At 49.7% G+C, this 15,551-nt stretch overlaps 1 protein-coding gene across 2 annotated transcripts; it reads left to right on the top strand.

The window, feature by feature from the left end:
- Nucleotides 1-2,346: 2,346 nt before the first annotated feature.
- On the top strand, nucleotides 2,347-15,261 carry LOC141154044 (ETS translocation variant 3-like). 2 transcript variants are annotated; one of them, XM_073639446.1, is made up of 5 exons: nucleotides 2,347-2,478; nucleotides 8,279-8,342; nucleotides 9,564-9,801; nucleotides 11,834-11,949; nucleotides 14,056-15,261. In XM_073639446.1, exons 2-5 carry the CDS (start codon nucleotides 8,297-8,299, stop codon nucleotides 15,234-15,236), a joined length of 1,581 nt encoding a protein of 526 aa, XP_073495547.1. In that variant the 5' UTR covers nucleotides 2,347-2,478; nucleotides 8,279-8,296; the 3' UTR covers nucleotides 15,237-15,261. The 2 variants fall into 2 exon arrangements, with proteins under 2 accessions (XP_073495547.1, XP_073495548.1); XM_073639447.1 differs by lacking the exons at nucleotides 2,347-2,478; nucleotides 8,279-8,342; nucleotides 9,564-9,801 and adding an exon at nucleotides 11,377-11,511.
- Nucleotides 15,262-15,551: the final 290 nt, after the last annotated feature.

The following is a 15,551-nucleotide window of genomic DNA, read 5'->3' as shown; positions in this document are numbered from 1 at the left end:
CTATACTGTGCTGCCAGTGCTCCTGCCCCTACACTGCCGGATATCTCCTGCCTGTATATCATGTTCTATACTGTGCTGCCAGTGCTCCTGCCCCTACACTGCCAGATATCTCCTGCCTGTATATCATGTTCTATACTGTGCTGCCAGTGCTCCTGCCCCTACACTGCTGGATATCTCCTGCCTGTATATCATGTTCTATACTGTGCTGCCAGTGCTCCTGCCCCTACACTGCTGGATATCTCCTGCCTGTATATCATGTTCTATACTGTGCTGCCAGTGCTCCTGCCCCTACACTGCCAGATATCTCCTGCCTGTATATCATGTTCTATACTGTGCTGCCAGTGCTCCTGCCCCTACACTGCCGGATATCTCCTGCCTGTATATCATGTTCTATACTGTGCTGCCAGTGCTCCTGCCCCTACACTGCCAGATATCTCCTGCCTGTATATCATGTTCTATACTGTGCTGCCAGTGCTCCTGCCCCTACACTGCCAGATATCTCCTGCCTGTATATCATGTTCTATACTGTGCTGCCAGTGCTCCTGCCCCTACACTGCTGGATGTCTCCTGCCTGTATATCATGTTCTATACTGTGCTGCCAGTGCTCCTGCCCCTACACTGCCAGATATCTCCTGCCTGTATATCATGTTCTATACTGTGCTGCCAGTGCTCCTGCCCCTACACTGCCGGATATCTCCTGCCTGTATATCATGTTCTATACTGTGCTGCCAGTGCTCCTGCCCCTACACTGCCGAATATCTCCTGCCTGTATATCATGTTCTATACTGTGCTGCCAGTGCTCCTGCCCCTACACTGCCGGATATCTCCTGTCTGTATATCATGTTCTATACTGTGCTGCCAGTGCTCCTGCCCCTACACTGCCGGATATCTCCTGCCTGTATATCATGTTCTATACTGTGCTGCCAGTGCTCCTGCCCTTACACTGCCGGATATCTCCTGCCTGTATATTATGTTCTCTACTGTGCTGCCAGTGCTCCTGCCCCTACACTGCCGGATATCTCCTGCCTGTATATCATGTTCTATACTGTGCTGCCAGTGCTCCTGCCCCTACACTGCCGGATATCTCCTGCCTGTATATCATGTTCTTTACTGTGCTGCCAGTGCTCCTGCCCCTACACTGCCGGATATCTCCTGCCTGTATATCATGTTCTATACTGTGCTGCCAGTGCTCCTGCCCCTACACTGCCGGATATCTCCTGCCTGTATATCATGTTCTATACTGTGCTGCCAGTGCTCCTGCCCTTACACTGCCGGATATCTCCTGCCTGTATATCATGTTCTATACTGTGCTGCCAGTGCTCCTGCCCCTACACTGCCGGATATCTCCTGCCTGTATATCATGTTCTATACTGTGCTGCCAGTGCTCCTGCCCCTACACTGCCGGATATCTCCTGCCTGTATATCATGTTCTATACTGTGCTGCCAGTGCTCCTGCCCTTACACTGCCGGATATCTCCTGCCTGTATATCATGTTCTATACTGTGCTGCCAGTGCTCCTGCCCCTACACTGCCGGATATCTCCTGCCTGTATATCATGTTCTATACTGTGCTGCCAGTGCTCCTGCCCCTACACTGCCGGATATCTCCTGCCTGTATATCATGTTCTATACTGTGCTGCCAGTGCTCCTGCCCCTACACTGCTGGATATCTCCTGCCTGTATATCATGTTCTATACTCTGCTGCTGCTGTGAATCCTACCTCCGCATAGGGCGCTATAAGCTACAATAGCTCCCCGAAAAGGATCATTTTTGGACATCTTGATAAAAGCCATTGCTTCTTTATGGATTGATACTATTTTTGTGCAATGGCTCTGGATTTTTCTATTTTTACCACACAAACTTCACTCCTTCCAAAAAATACTCAAATTTGTTGTTACGGCAGAAATCAACCATTGCTTCTTCATTATTTTTTCAAGGAAAATAGAGATGACCATAATGTCCGGTTAATACAAGCATTAAAGGGGCGGGATCCAGTCCTAGGGGACCCCAGAGTGTTACAAAAGTGTTTTCAAGGCCCTTCGAGGCTTTGCAGTGATCTAGAAAGTGATTAAACTGTTTAATGTCAATGAAACTGCAAGTTCCAGCATGCCGTGCGGCATTCCCCGGTTACAGTCTTCCTACTTGTTGCCTTGCGGTCACGTGTTGTTTTTTTCTTACGTCCTGCGTCGTGTGTGTGGGATGAGGGGAGCTGTTGACGTCGCCATGTGACGTCAGTGGGCGCAGTATTCCAATATATGGGCGTGTCCAACACAGCGCAGCGGTCCAATCCGATGCGATGATCTTTTTTTAGGGCGTGGCATGGCTGTGACGTTGCGGATGCACGTTCCTACGTCGCACGTAGCAGGGAGGAGGGGGAAGGAAACGTAAACCGGAAGTGGGATTATTAAGGCACTTCCTGCTCGCTGTATGAGGAGACTGGAAGCGGAGGAGAAAGGAGAAGACGCGGCGGCTGCCCCTGGTGAGTGCTGCGCCCGGGAGCTGCTCTGGCTCCTCACCCGGAGATCAGTGATCCTGTGTCTGCTGCTCGTGGCTCCCCCGTCCATGTCTGCCTCCGTGTCCCGCCCCGGCCCTCACTTCTCTGCCCGTCCTGACGAGATTTGGGGCTGCAGACATTGCTGGGAGTCGCCTTCCTGTGCTTCTTGTTGGGTCACAAGTGGCTAAATGTTCCCGTGGGACTACAAGTCCCAGCAGTGTGGGGGGTCTGGTGTCACTGCGGGGGCCTGGTGTCACTGCACCGCCGTCTCCGGTCTGTGGGGGGCGCTGTGACTTCTGTGCAGGGTCTGCTGTAGCCATCGTCTGGGACACTGCTGTCGCTGAGTGGAAATGTCGCCCCTGATCCAGGGGAACCGGGGAGGGGGCAACCAGGCGACGACAGTGGGAGCAGGGGGTGGCCTGGTGGGGGATCTGGGGGGAACCGGCGAGCGGGACCATCCTTCTTTATTTGGCACCGGTTCTATGACACTGTTGTATTTATTATTATTATAGCGCCATTTATTCCGTGGCGCTTTGCATGTGTATGAACCATGTTGTCCCTCGCTAGCTGCTGCTCGGGGCGCCGACTGCGAGTGTAGGGTTATTGGGGGGAGAAGCTGGCTGCGTGAGGTGTTCCCTCAAAATGTCAGGACCATCAATGTTAATAAACCCCTGTCCTTTGTGTCACCCCCACCTCATTATAGATTCTAAGCTCTTACCAGCAGAGTCGCCATTATTTTTGCTTTAATTATTGTATGATCTTTAGCTATGTTACTTATGACTCTAGTCTATGAACCTCTGAATTGTAAAGCGCTGCGGAATATGTCGTCGCTATATAAATGTATTATGGGGTATGATCTGGGCAGCATAGTGGCTAGCACTGTACGGTGGCTCAGTGGCTAGCACTGTTCCTTTGCAGCGCTGGGGTCCTGGGTTCAAATCCCACCAAGGACAACATCTGCAAGGAGTTTGTATCTTCTCCCCGTGCTTGCTCTTCTTGCTTTTCCTCCCACACTGCAGACATACTGATTGTGAATTTAGATTGTGAGCCCCAATGGGGACAGTGATGATGATGTCCTGTAGATTGTCTGAATTGTAAAGTGCTGCGCTATATAGGTGTTGGCGCTATATAAATAGATGATTATATTATGGGCTTTCTGCGCGGTATCGGGGGGGGGGGTGCGTACCTTTTTGCGCGGTATGGGTATGGGGGGGCGTACCTTTTTGCGCGGTATGGGGGGGCGTACCTTTTTGCGCGGTATGGGGGGGCGTACCTTTTTGCGCGGTATGGGGGGGCGTACCTTTTTGCGCGGTATGGGGGGGGGCGTACCTTTTTGCGCGGTATGGGGGGGGGGCGTACCTTTTTGCGCGGTATGGGGGGGGGCGTACCTTTTTGCGCGGTATGGGGGGGGGCGTACCTTTTTGCGCGGTATGGGGGGGGCGTACCTTTTTGCGCGGTATGGGTGGGGCGTACCTTTTTGCGCGGTATGGGTGGGGGGGGCGTACCTTTTTGCGCGGTATGGGTGGGGGGGGCGTACCTTTTTGCGCGGTATGGGTGGGGGGGGCGTACCTTTTTGCGCGGTATGGGTGGGGGGGGCGTACCTTTTTGCGCGGTATGGGTGGGGGGGGCGTACCTTTTTGCGCGGTATGGGTGGGGGGGGCGTACCTTTTTGCGCGGTATGGGTGGGGGGGGCGTACCTTTTTGCGCGGTATGGGTGGGGGGGGCGTACCTTTTTGCGCGGTATGGGTGGGGGGGGCGTACCTTTTTGCGCGGTATGGGTGGGGGGGGCGTACCTTTTTGCGCGGTATGGGTGGGGGGGGCGTACCTTTTTGCGCGGTATGGGTGGGGGGGCGTACCTTTTTGCGCGGTATGGGTGGGGGGGCGTACCTTTTTGCGCGGTATGGGTGGGGGGGGCGTACCTTTTTGCGCGGTATGGGTGGGGGGGCGTACCTTTTTGCGCGGTATGGGTGGGGGGGCGTACCTTTTTGCGCGGTATGGGTGGGGGGGGCGTACCTTTTTGCGCGGTATGGGTGGGGGGGGCGTACCTTTTTGCGCGGTATGGGTGGGGGGGGCGTACCTTTTTGCGCGGTGTGGGTGGGGGGGGCGTACCTTTTTGCGCGGTGTGGGTGGGGGGGGGCGTACCTTTTTGCGCGGTGTGGGTGGGGGGGGGCGTACCTTTTTGCGCGGTGTGGGTGGGGGGGGGCGTACCTTTTTGCGCGGTGTGGGTGGGGGGGGGCGTACCTTTTTGCGCGGTGTGGGTGGGGGGGGGCGTACCTTTTTGCGCGGTGTGGGTGGGGGGGGGGCGTACCTTTTTGCGCGGTGTGGGTGGGGGGGGGGCGTACCTTTTTGCGCGGTGTGGGGGGGGGGGGGCGTACCTTTTTGCGCGGTGTGGGTGGGGGGGGGCGTACCTTTTTGCGCGGTGTGGGTGGGGGGGGGGCGTACCTTTTTGCGCGGTGTGGGTGGGGGGGGGGCGTACCTTTTTGTGTGGGTGGGGGGGGGGCGTACCTTTTTGCGCGGTGTGGGTGGGGGGGGGGGCGTACCTTTTTGCGCGGTGTGGGTGGGGGGGGGCGTACCTTTTTGCGCGGTGTGGGTATCGGGGGGGGGGGGGGCGTACCTTTCTGCGAGGTTTTGCCTCTGGGCTCCGCCTGCGAGGTTTTGCCTCTGGGCTCCTGTCAGGATGTTCCCTGCAGAGCTGCTCGCCGTCCTGCGTTGCAGCGACACGTTGGAGCTTTGCCTCCCCTGGTGTCGCTGTGCCCGGCATCCTCCTATGATGTAGAATCTCCAGTGTTGATGCTTTGTCACAGGTGACCCTTGCCGCTGCGTTCAGTGAATGTGACCCGTGTGAATTAGTGTTGTGCCGCCCGTGGCTTCTATCGTGTAACTTGTTGTGCGACACAGGTTGCTTTGTGGCCCCGGCCTGGAGGAGATGTCCCTTGTGACTGCTGATATGTGGTCCCTCTGGATCTGATCGGTCCCTGGGACTGAGGTTCAGGAGTTCCAAGTGTAAACGAAGTGATGTGTGACCTCTGCTCCGTTCACTTCTATGGGATTCGTGCAGATGTCAGAGCTCATAGAGGAAGGAGCGGGGGAAGGCACACAGTGGGGGTGCGGGGCCCTACTGCTTGGACCTCTAATGATCACATCTTTATTTAGTGGGACAACTGTGTACAGCTGTAACATGTGGGGTACATGTATGATATCTGTCTGACAACCATTACTGCCGTTCCTGCTCGCATACGGTTGTGGTCCATTCTCAGGCTATTTCCCTGATGATCAGACGTCGCGACATTTATAACGGGGGATACGGTGCAGAATACTGAGCTGGATGCATCTGCCAGTCGGTATCAGTAGATAACAGGAAGATTACTGGGATTATGGGGGATTACGCAATGTGGTGGGCTGTGTTGTGTCTACCTTTCATGTGCAGCTGTCCTGCCGTGCCCCCCACATGCCGATCAGGGATGGGCCGGGACGTGGGTTTGTTTTTTGGTAGCGTGACTTGTACCCCGCAGCATCCCAGCATTGCTGGCTCTTCTGTACGGCTCATGTCATATCCTCAGTGAGGGGGCATTTAAGATTTGGTGCTGGTTTGTTAACTCTTAGGATCCGACAATGCATTGATGCTGTGGATGAGCAGTGAGTAGCGTCGCCATACTGTGACATTCGGCCTCCAGACGCGTCGCCCTAGTTGATTACTTAGCCTTCAGAGCACAGTGTGGGGTGGAGATTGTGGTTGTACATCATGGGCACCATATTATGGTTTTATTACAATGCAGCTGTTTCCCTGCAGCTTCTATATAGGAGGTAACTGCTCTGTAGATTAAAGGGGTCCTCCTGCAGATACATGCACCATCATCGGGGTTTATGCACTTGTCCTGCTGGGACTGTGAGGGCTTTTTACAAATAAATATAAATCTGAGTCTGTGTGGTTGGGCTGCAGATAAGTCAGTGAGCGGCGAGAGATCAGAGATTCACCGGAGGAAGGAATCCACTGGGGCGATAGAGAATCCCAAGCGAGCGGCGGTGCCACAGGAGGATGCTAGCCGCTGTCTGACAACGTCCACCCATTTCCTCCACGCTGACTGTCTAGCTTAAAGGAACACGCCTCGGCGTTTCTCGCCAGTAGCTTAATCCCTACACCTGCTCCTCACCATTTCTTTTTAAGTGTCAGCGTTGCCTTGTGTGCCGAATTGGGTCATTTGTTCTACCTGTGGCCTTATTTCTCCCGGACTTTGTCACCTCACCCCCTATCATTAGGGGATCACTTCTGGACTTAATACAAACCCCCTTTAGAAGAGTTGCCTTCCTTCCTAAAACACCCCCCTCCACCACACACACACACTTGTCACCTGAGGTATTGCATGACATTTTTTCACGTGCATTACCTGTGTAATATGATGGTCAAAGGTTACAAGCTCGCATCAGTCTCTTATATGAAGGTGGCGCACTGATGTTTGGGGTCTTATTGATTCCTATGACAATTTACCCTTAGTTTATGTTCTGTGGTCACAACTAGACCCGCAGTCGTGTGATGGATGGCTTCCACAGGACTTATATGGTGATGGGCCTTGAGAAAGTTGTGGAGTTTCTGTGGTCGGCGGAACTTAAAGGGGACGCTTAAAGGGTTGTCCTGGGCTTAAATATTGATTAGGATGGATGGGATTGCCCATCGATCAGCTCCCCGAAGTGCAAGGGGCACTGGGCTGAGCCAGCACCTTGTAGTGGCAGTTCTCCATCTCGGCTCCTTTTTTAAGTCAATGTAATCTGATCTGTGGTACCAAAAACGGTGCGGAGCTGTGACAGAAGGGGCCGCGGTGTTTGTCGCGTTCTGGGTGGTGCCGGCATCCACCATGCTTTCCACCATCAGTGGGTTAGTTTTCGGCTCCACGTGCCGGGTTGACGCTGCTGCTGTGAGATCACGGCTGTCTTTGTCACCACACGCGGGGTGGCGAGGGTGGACGGTACTCTGCTTTTGGCAGCTCCGACCACAAGGAAGGAAATGCGTAAGCCGTTGAGTTTCCTTTTTCACTTATGAGACAAAAGGGGTCAGATGCGGATCAGCGCAGCGCGAGGCTCACCTGTGACGAGGCGGCAGCACGTTGTGTAGTATTTTACAGACCCCCCGTCTTCGGGTGAACGGTTGCGCTCCTATGATACAGTATCCCCCCTTTCCCTGCACAGTAGCGTTCCCGACCACCCAGCTGTGTCCTGTTCACTTGAATTGAGTCGTACTCCAGGAGGTGTAGTGCTGTGACTTCTTCATTCCTGGGATGGGTGGTGGTCATGGATGTTGGACCTCCAGTGGTCATTAAAAGGGTTCTCCGAGCTTCCAATATTAAAGCCTATCCTAGATATTAGATGGTGGAGGTCTGCCACTCCCATCTGTGGCGGTAAACCAGAACAGAAGGTGGGTCACCTGTACTGGATCACAGGGGGTCTGACACCCAGCACCCTCCAATAAGCTGTGAACGGAGCCGTGATGGCCCTGCTCTGTGCTGCATTGTGGCCCTACTCAGTACTGCAGCTGCTGTCACATTCATGTCAATGGGAGCTGAGCTGCAGTACCGAGAACAGCCACTACACAGAATAAGGTGCTGTTGTATTCTAGCTTCATTGACTGTTTCAGTCCGCTGATCACTGGAGGCTCCCAGTGTGAGACCGCCATAATCTGGTCTAGAGGGTATTCTATAAAGCTGCAGCGGCTCATTCCCAGACTGTATGGGTTCTTATTTTTTACTTTTTTTTTATGTGTCAAATATATTTATTTTTTTATTTTTTTTTACAGTCAGCAGGAAGAAGAAAGATGAAAACCGGTTGCAGTATTGTAGAAAAGTCAAAAGGAGGGGGAGGTAAGACATCAGCCGTTTCCCGGCACGAAAGACCACCTACACCCTAGTGCTGGCTGGGTTATATAGAATGGCGTAAAAGACCACCTACACCCTAGTGCTGGCCGGGTTATATAGAATGGCGTAAAAGATCTCCTACACACTAGTGCTATAGAACCAAGCACACCGTTGTTTTTCTTATGAAATTCTCAATAAGTTTGATGTGTCACATGACCCTTTTCCCAATGAAAAAAATAAAGTTTGATCCAAAATGGCCAACTTCAAAATGGCCGCCATGGTCACCACCCATCTGGAAAAGTTTTCCCCCTCCCATATACTAATGTGCCACAAACAGGAAGTTGATATCACCAACCATTCCCATTTAATTTGGGGGTATCCATATAAATGGCCCACCTTGTAGTATATATGTGACTATATAGCGGGTGCTGGGCATTTCCATGTGTCCGGGGAGACTAAGTGGTACACAGATGCGTGTTGGTGGTGGGATAGACTAGTTGGGGGGCGTGGGGATCTCTTGACATTACGCTGCCGTCCTCTGTCAGTGTCTCTGCTCTGTTCCTGTCTGAATATCTCTGCTTGTCTCTTGCTTTTACTGACCTACCTGTTCCATTTTTATATTTTTTGCTTATTTTGTTAGTCTGATTCTTTGTGAAATTTTAAAGGGGTTTTCCACAACTTGTATATTGATGGGTCTGACATCCGTCAGCCTCCCCGATCTTCTGTCACCAGGGATGGCAGACCAGTACAGCTCCTTACGCTGGCCGTTCTCGGTACTGCAGCTTGGATTACTCGTTTTGAAACGAGCTGAAGGAACCAGATGTTTGACACCACAATCCTAAAATGTGGACAGCCCCTTTAAACTGTAGGCCAGTGATCCATAGAGGAGTGAGATGTCGTGCTCCTATATAACCGCCCTGCATCCCGGACGGGGCGCGGTGTCGCTGCCTTCTCGTTGGGGCCGCAGCTTCTCGCCTGATGCGTTTTCCTTTTTGTATGTGTAGGTTGCTGTTTGTGCTTCCGTCCAATGCTGGCAAATCTAATCTATCTCTGCTCTTCTCTATTTCTCTGTACGTCTTCTGCTTAAATGTCTTTTTTTTTTTCATTTTTCAGTTATTTTTTTCCATTGTTTTTGTCTGATCCTTTTCTTTTGCGATCACTTGTCCCTTCTTTTTTTTTTTTTTTTTTTTTTTTATCATTTATTTGATTTTCTTTAACAATCTGCAGGTTATCACTTCCCGGACTGGGCATACAAGGCGGAGTCCAGCCCGGGCTCGCGGCAGATCCAGCTATGGCACTTCATCCTGGAGCTGCTGCAGAAGGAGGAGTTCCGTCACGTCATCGCCTGGCAGCAGGGGGAGTATGGAGAGTTCGTCATCAAGGACCCCGACGAGGTGGCCCGGCTGTGGGGCCGCAGGAAGTGCAAGCCGCAGATGAACTACGACAAGCTCAGCCGGGCGCTCCGGTAAGAGCAGGAGGGTCTGCAGGACTTGTAGGAGGAATGGAGGAGCAGAATTATAGGGGTTGTCAGCTGTTGACCACCTTTTCTAGCCCTTTGTGTTTCCCGCCAGTCTCCTTTTCCTGCTGGATGAACATATGGTGGCTGCGGCCCATCAGTACATTACTTGTCTATACGCCCAGAGCTGCTCAGCACATCCTGCTCCTATCACACAGACGTGAGCTGCGATCGGCTGCAGCAGTCGTCTGCTCATCCGGATGGAAGAGGAAGTGCAGAGACTGATGCACATGAAGAGGAAAATGGTGGGCGTTTTTTTTTTTTTTTTTTTTTTTTTTTTTTTTTTTAATAAATAAAAATAAATAAATAAAAAAAATCTTCCACCATTTTCCTCTTCATGTGCATCAGTCTCTGCACTTCCTCTTCCATCCGGATGGGCAGACGACTGCTGCATATATATATTCCAAATATGATAGCTATATAAAAAAGAGAAAAAAAAGTTGCTTTAATTTGATACAACAAAAATATTATATATTTATCAAAAAATTGTATAAATGAGATAATATTTGTTTATAATTTGAGACCAAAACAATCTAAATTTATTTTTTGCATTTTATAGAATTTTAATTATAATACAATTTTTTGAAGAATGTTTAATTTTTTTTAGAATTGCAGATACTATTTAATTTTTTTTATTAAAATTAAATGTGTGTGTATATATATATATATATATATATATCAGTTATAGGGGACTATGATTTTACATTATTTAATTTTTAATAATGTAATAACAAATATTTTCTTTATTTTTTTTTTAAGCTTAATTATATGATAGTATTTTTATATTCCAGCGTGATTATTTTTCTGTTCTGCTCTCCTGCGATCCCAGCAATCAGTGCTGGACAATGCGTTGCTTAATCTGCAGTATATTTAGCAGCGCCCCTCCTGGCCGCCATTAGCTGTAATGACGCTGGGTGTGACTTGCAGATAATGATCCCTGATCACGGGAGGAGCGAGTCTCCACTGTTCTCCGAATTCTGAGGTGGAGCTCGCACACGCTGGTGTAATTGCATCGCTTCGCTGGGTTTCTGACGTGTGGATATTGGCCGGAGATGGGCAGACTATTCGGTGTGGCATTAAGTGAGCCATTGCTGTCAGACACAGGCGTCGTCTTGGTGTGTAAGGGGAGACGCTTCTGTAGCCGCCTGGTGTTTGCAGCGCCATAAACCGATGACGCTGGTTAATCTCCTCCACTTGCCTCAGTTTGCTTTTCCTCTTACACGTGTTCAGGTTCCCATGGATAAGTTTGGGCTTTTTAACCCTGACACACATGCAAAAAAAAAAAAAACCCCTGCAGGTAGATTGACGTCCGGCTGCGACCGTGTATCAGTAGTGAGAAGGGAAAGAGGAGGATGACGGGGATCGCAGGGCGGAGACGCCACTGATCTGCAAATAAAGGAAAAGTGGAAACTTTTTCAAACACCCGATTTTCTCTTTAATTCTAAAAACCAAACAATCCGGCACATGACACATCCGTATTATCTGTACCCTGCATTTCTAAGAGTTGCTTTAGCCCCGAGCCGCCCTCCTCCTCCTCTTTTTCCCAGAGCTGTAAACCGGATCCGCTGTGTGCAGAGCGAGGTCTCTTGTGATCACATGTTTGCTGATGGCCTCCAGTGTCTCCGCCGCGCAGACCGCCGCTTCCTCAGTGTCGGGCAGGTGGGAAGAGATAATCAGGAGCCATGTATATGAGGCACTATAGTGCCGGCTAAGGGGGCGACACCTCCGATTACAGGCTGGCTGCTTTATATATCCATTTTACATTTTTTTTTTTTTTTTTTTTTTTTTTTTTTAACTTTCATTCTAAAAATGTTTAAAAAAAAAAAATAAATTGTTATAGCTGCATAAAAATATAGATTTATAATTTTTAAATATGAGAACTCTTAAAGTATTAGATTGTAGATTTTATATGTTGTAGTAGTGGTTTTGTTTTTTTAAAATTTTAGATTTATTATTTAATCCGGTAATTTTTCTATGGCAGGTATTACTACAACAAAAGGATCTTGCATAAAACGAAGGGGAAGCGGTTTACCTACAAGTTTAACTTCAACAAGCTGGTGATGCCCAACTACCCATTCATCAACATCAGGCCCAACGGTAAGATAAAGGCAGAGCATTAGACTTAGGATTGGGGCCACTGCAGCGGGTTAGGGTGCCCCTTTTAGCTGCCATCACTCCACTTTCAGAGTGCATTGTGGGCGTGTCAGTGCAGTACATAAACACACCCCCAGTGCGCATCCAGGCTAATTTGAATATGGCTTTAAAGCTTGCTGGTTAATCAGTGTAATGTGACCTATACAGCCTTGCAATTAGTTTTGGCAGTTTTGTGTCCCCTCTAAGCTCCCGTAGATTGTGCATCCATATTTGGGGGATAGGCAATTCTCCCTGAACAATGGATGCATAACACGAGGCCTTTCCTTCCAGTACCGGCGCTGTGACTTATCACTGGGTCAGACGGGCACTGGACTATAACAAACAAAAATAATATATACGTTGTGCAATCGTCGTCCTACAGAAATCGCATGCCACGTTCCTCCTTGGCTTGCCGGTAGCCATCGGCCGCAGCACTTCTCTTTTTGTTAATTCTGTGAAATGTGATGGAATTCCCCTGCTGTTAATTCTGTGAATATCACCGGCCTTGGGGTCGGACGGAGCCTCGCCGGCTGGGGGTTACTGGGTTGTTTCTGCACGGTGACTCTAGATGCACAGTCAGGCGGCTGCTGCCTAAGTCTCCACGTCAGACTTCATCCATCGTGGCTTTCTCTTTTCCTGCCAGGGGCAGAACCAGCAGGAAACACAAGCTTGTTAGGAAGGAGCGAACCTTCTGGTTTCATTTCTGCTCTTTGCAGCAGCTGATCCTGTAGTAGGGGGAGCAGGGGACCCAAAAAGTCACAATCTGCACAAAGGGGTGTTAAGTATTTAATCCTGAAAGTGACTGGGCAAACAGAACGAAAAGCTATTCTTTGTATGCAGAAGACGCCATAAAGGGGTACAGCAGAGATGATAACTTTCTTGATGTCTCCCGATTCATTAAATAACAGGTTTTGAAGAATTGCAAAACTTTTTTGACTGCGTGAAAACATAGCAACTTTTGGTGTTTTCACTTGATAAAGTGAGCAGGACTGGTGTGGTAACCCCGACCTTCCTTCATTCACGGCGTGCGATAGCATTCGTTATGCCACTTCACTTGGTTCATTAATAGGTGAGCTCCTCTTATGAGCCACGTTCTGCTGGCTCCATCCTGCCCCTCATCCAGACCAGCGTGCAAACCCACTAGTCTTGATGATACGGTGGCCAATAAATTTTTAAGGTTAGGGCACCTAGTATACTAATTTGCTCCATTGTTAGAAGAGGGGGCGTTAATTATTTTTATTTTCTCCTGTACAACATAGCCCCATCACAAAAGCTGCGTCATACAGGAGTTTAAAAAATAAATATAAAATAAAATATATACAGCTCTTCACCCATTTACTTTAACACGTTCATCAAAATGTTTTCCGTGAATACAAAGCAAAAAAATTCTACCCCAGTGTGCACAGAGGCTTGGTGCATCGTGTGCTGTTCTTGTACAGTAGGACTCCTTTAATGCCGGCCCTACAGTCATTTCGGATAGCCTTTCTTGTGATGATGTAGTCTCCCATGGCTGGTCCCTGAAAGTCGTCATCTTGGATGACCACGCCAAGTCGGCATCTGTTACTTAGCACCACTCCCATTCTTCAGCGGATCGAACGTTGGGCCTGAAGGATTGCAAAATCCATTGTGGCGGACCAATTTACTTGCGACAGATGCCAAATGGCTGCAGGTCATCAAAAATCTGAGTCCACCTCTTCTAGAAGGCTTCACTGGCAGTGAGCCGAGGGCAAGAAAGGCTTAAGATGCCCCCGACTGGATTCTTCTATTCCGCCATATTAATGAATTTCCTGTAGTGGTGTTAGTCATTTTGGTTGGGGTCTCTGCAGGCAGACCTCTTAACAATCGCTGAAATGTAGGGGTCGAAGCTGATGGCAGGTCCTTGCGCATAGCGATGGAAGGATCCAGAGTTGGTCCGGCCTCGTACGCAGCTCATTACGTCTTTACTACTCTCCACAGCTGCACATTGACATAGAGAATCTCTTCAATATGAAAACTGGCCCTTTTTTTTACTTTTATTTTATTTACATCTTCTTCAGATTTACATAAAGCTTTTTGTCTTTGTTTACTTAGGTGCCGTTCCTCAAAGTGCTCCCCCGGTCCCCACCGCCTCCTCCCACTTCCATTTTTCGCCTTTAGATTCCCCCAGTGAAGACGGACACATGAATCCTTTTACTGGAAGCTCCTCTGCCCAGTCCAGCAGGGAATCCCTAAACGACGTCAACGAGCGGAAACCAATTCCTACCGAACAGGAAGAGCTTCATTCGGCAGACTGGCGTCGCGGGGCGGACCACATGTCCAATCGGAATACCGCTGGCACGGGTCACCACGGCCTCCAAAAGCATAAACCTGATCTCATGCTTCCAGTGTTTTCGATGCCTGGCATGTACTCGGATGCCCACAGTCCCTTTGCCGTGTCTCCGCTGCCCGGGCGTGGTGGGCTCATGAGCGTACCCATCTCGCCTGCCTTGTCGCTGACTCCAACAGTCTTTTCTTACAGTCCTTCTCCTGGACTGAGCCCAGCTTTCCAAAGTAGCAGCTATTTCAACTTCAACCCAGAAGAGATGAAACACTACCTGCAGGCCCAAGCCTGCTCAGTATTTAACTACCACTTAAGTCCACGGACTTTACCAAGATTTCCTAACTTCATGATGCCGCCGCCACATCGTCCCTTCCCACCAGAAGATCAGCCATCACTCCCCATCAAGCTGCAGCCACCACCAATGGGACGTAAAAATAAAGAACATGCCCAAAGCTCTGATGAAAATCGCCCGGCTCCTCCACAACCGCCTCTGCTGCCCGTGAAAGTGGAGCCAGTGTCTGACGACGACGATCTCTTTTCTGACGAGGAGCAAGGTTGCCCAGACCGTATAGAAAAGGAAGAATCCGATGAATCTGAAGCTTTTTCTCCAAATGTGGACTCTGAAAAACCAGGCCATACTTTTGTCAAACCCGCTGCTCCTTCCTGGCTGCAGTTCTCCACCGCTTCATCCAAATTTATCTACCCCAAGGAAGGTACTGAAGTTCCAGCTGAGTCCTGCGAGAAGTCTGTAAAAGACGAAATCACCGTAGTTGAAAAGAAGGAGGACTCTCTACCGCCGAAGCTGCGCCTCAAACGTCTCTGGAACGGGGACCGGCAGGCGGAAGTGGTGGAGGATAGAGAGTGCAGGAAGGTCAGCTGCATCATAAGTGGCTGCCGCTCCTCCGACCTGTCTGTGGCTACCAACACCGTCGCTGCAGCCGCCGACTCCTAGTACTGGAATAAATATATCCATTTTATTTTTTTATGTATTATCCTATTTATGTGGCATTGCTGCAGAAAGGGGTGAGGTTAGCTATTGTAGTCTCATTTATTCCCAGACAGATTTACTAAAACTACATGTACATTTTTTTTTTGTTGCTTGTGAGGTTTCAGGAAACCATTACCTCCTATAAATGTAAAGGGGGGGGGCTCCATCTTTACAACTTTTTTTTTTTTTTTTTAAAACTTCAGCATTTTTCCTCCCTAGGTGGCGACATCAGTCCTGTTTTTCTAATAGTGATAATGATATGGCATAGTTCTCTACCTG

Source organism: Phyllobates terribilis, unplaced genomic scaffold (genome assembly GCF_046119375.1).
Source record: "Phyllobates terribilis strain yellow unplaced genomic scaffold, ASM4611937v1 Scaffold_7__3_contigs__length_470593459, whole genome shotgun sequence".
NCBI lineage: Eukaryota > Metazoa > Chordata > Amphibia > Anura > Dendrobatidae > Phyllobates > Phyllobates terribilis.
This window is presented reverse-complemented; position numbering and strand designations above follow the sequence as displayed.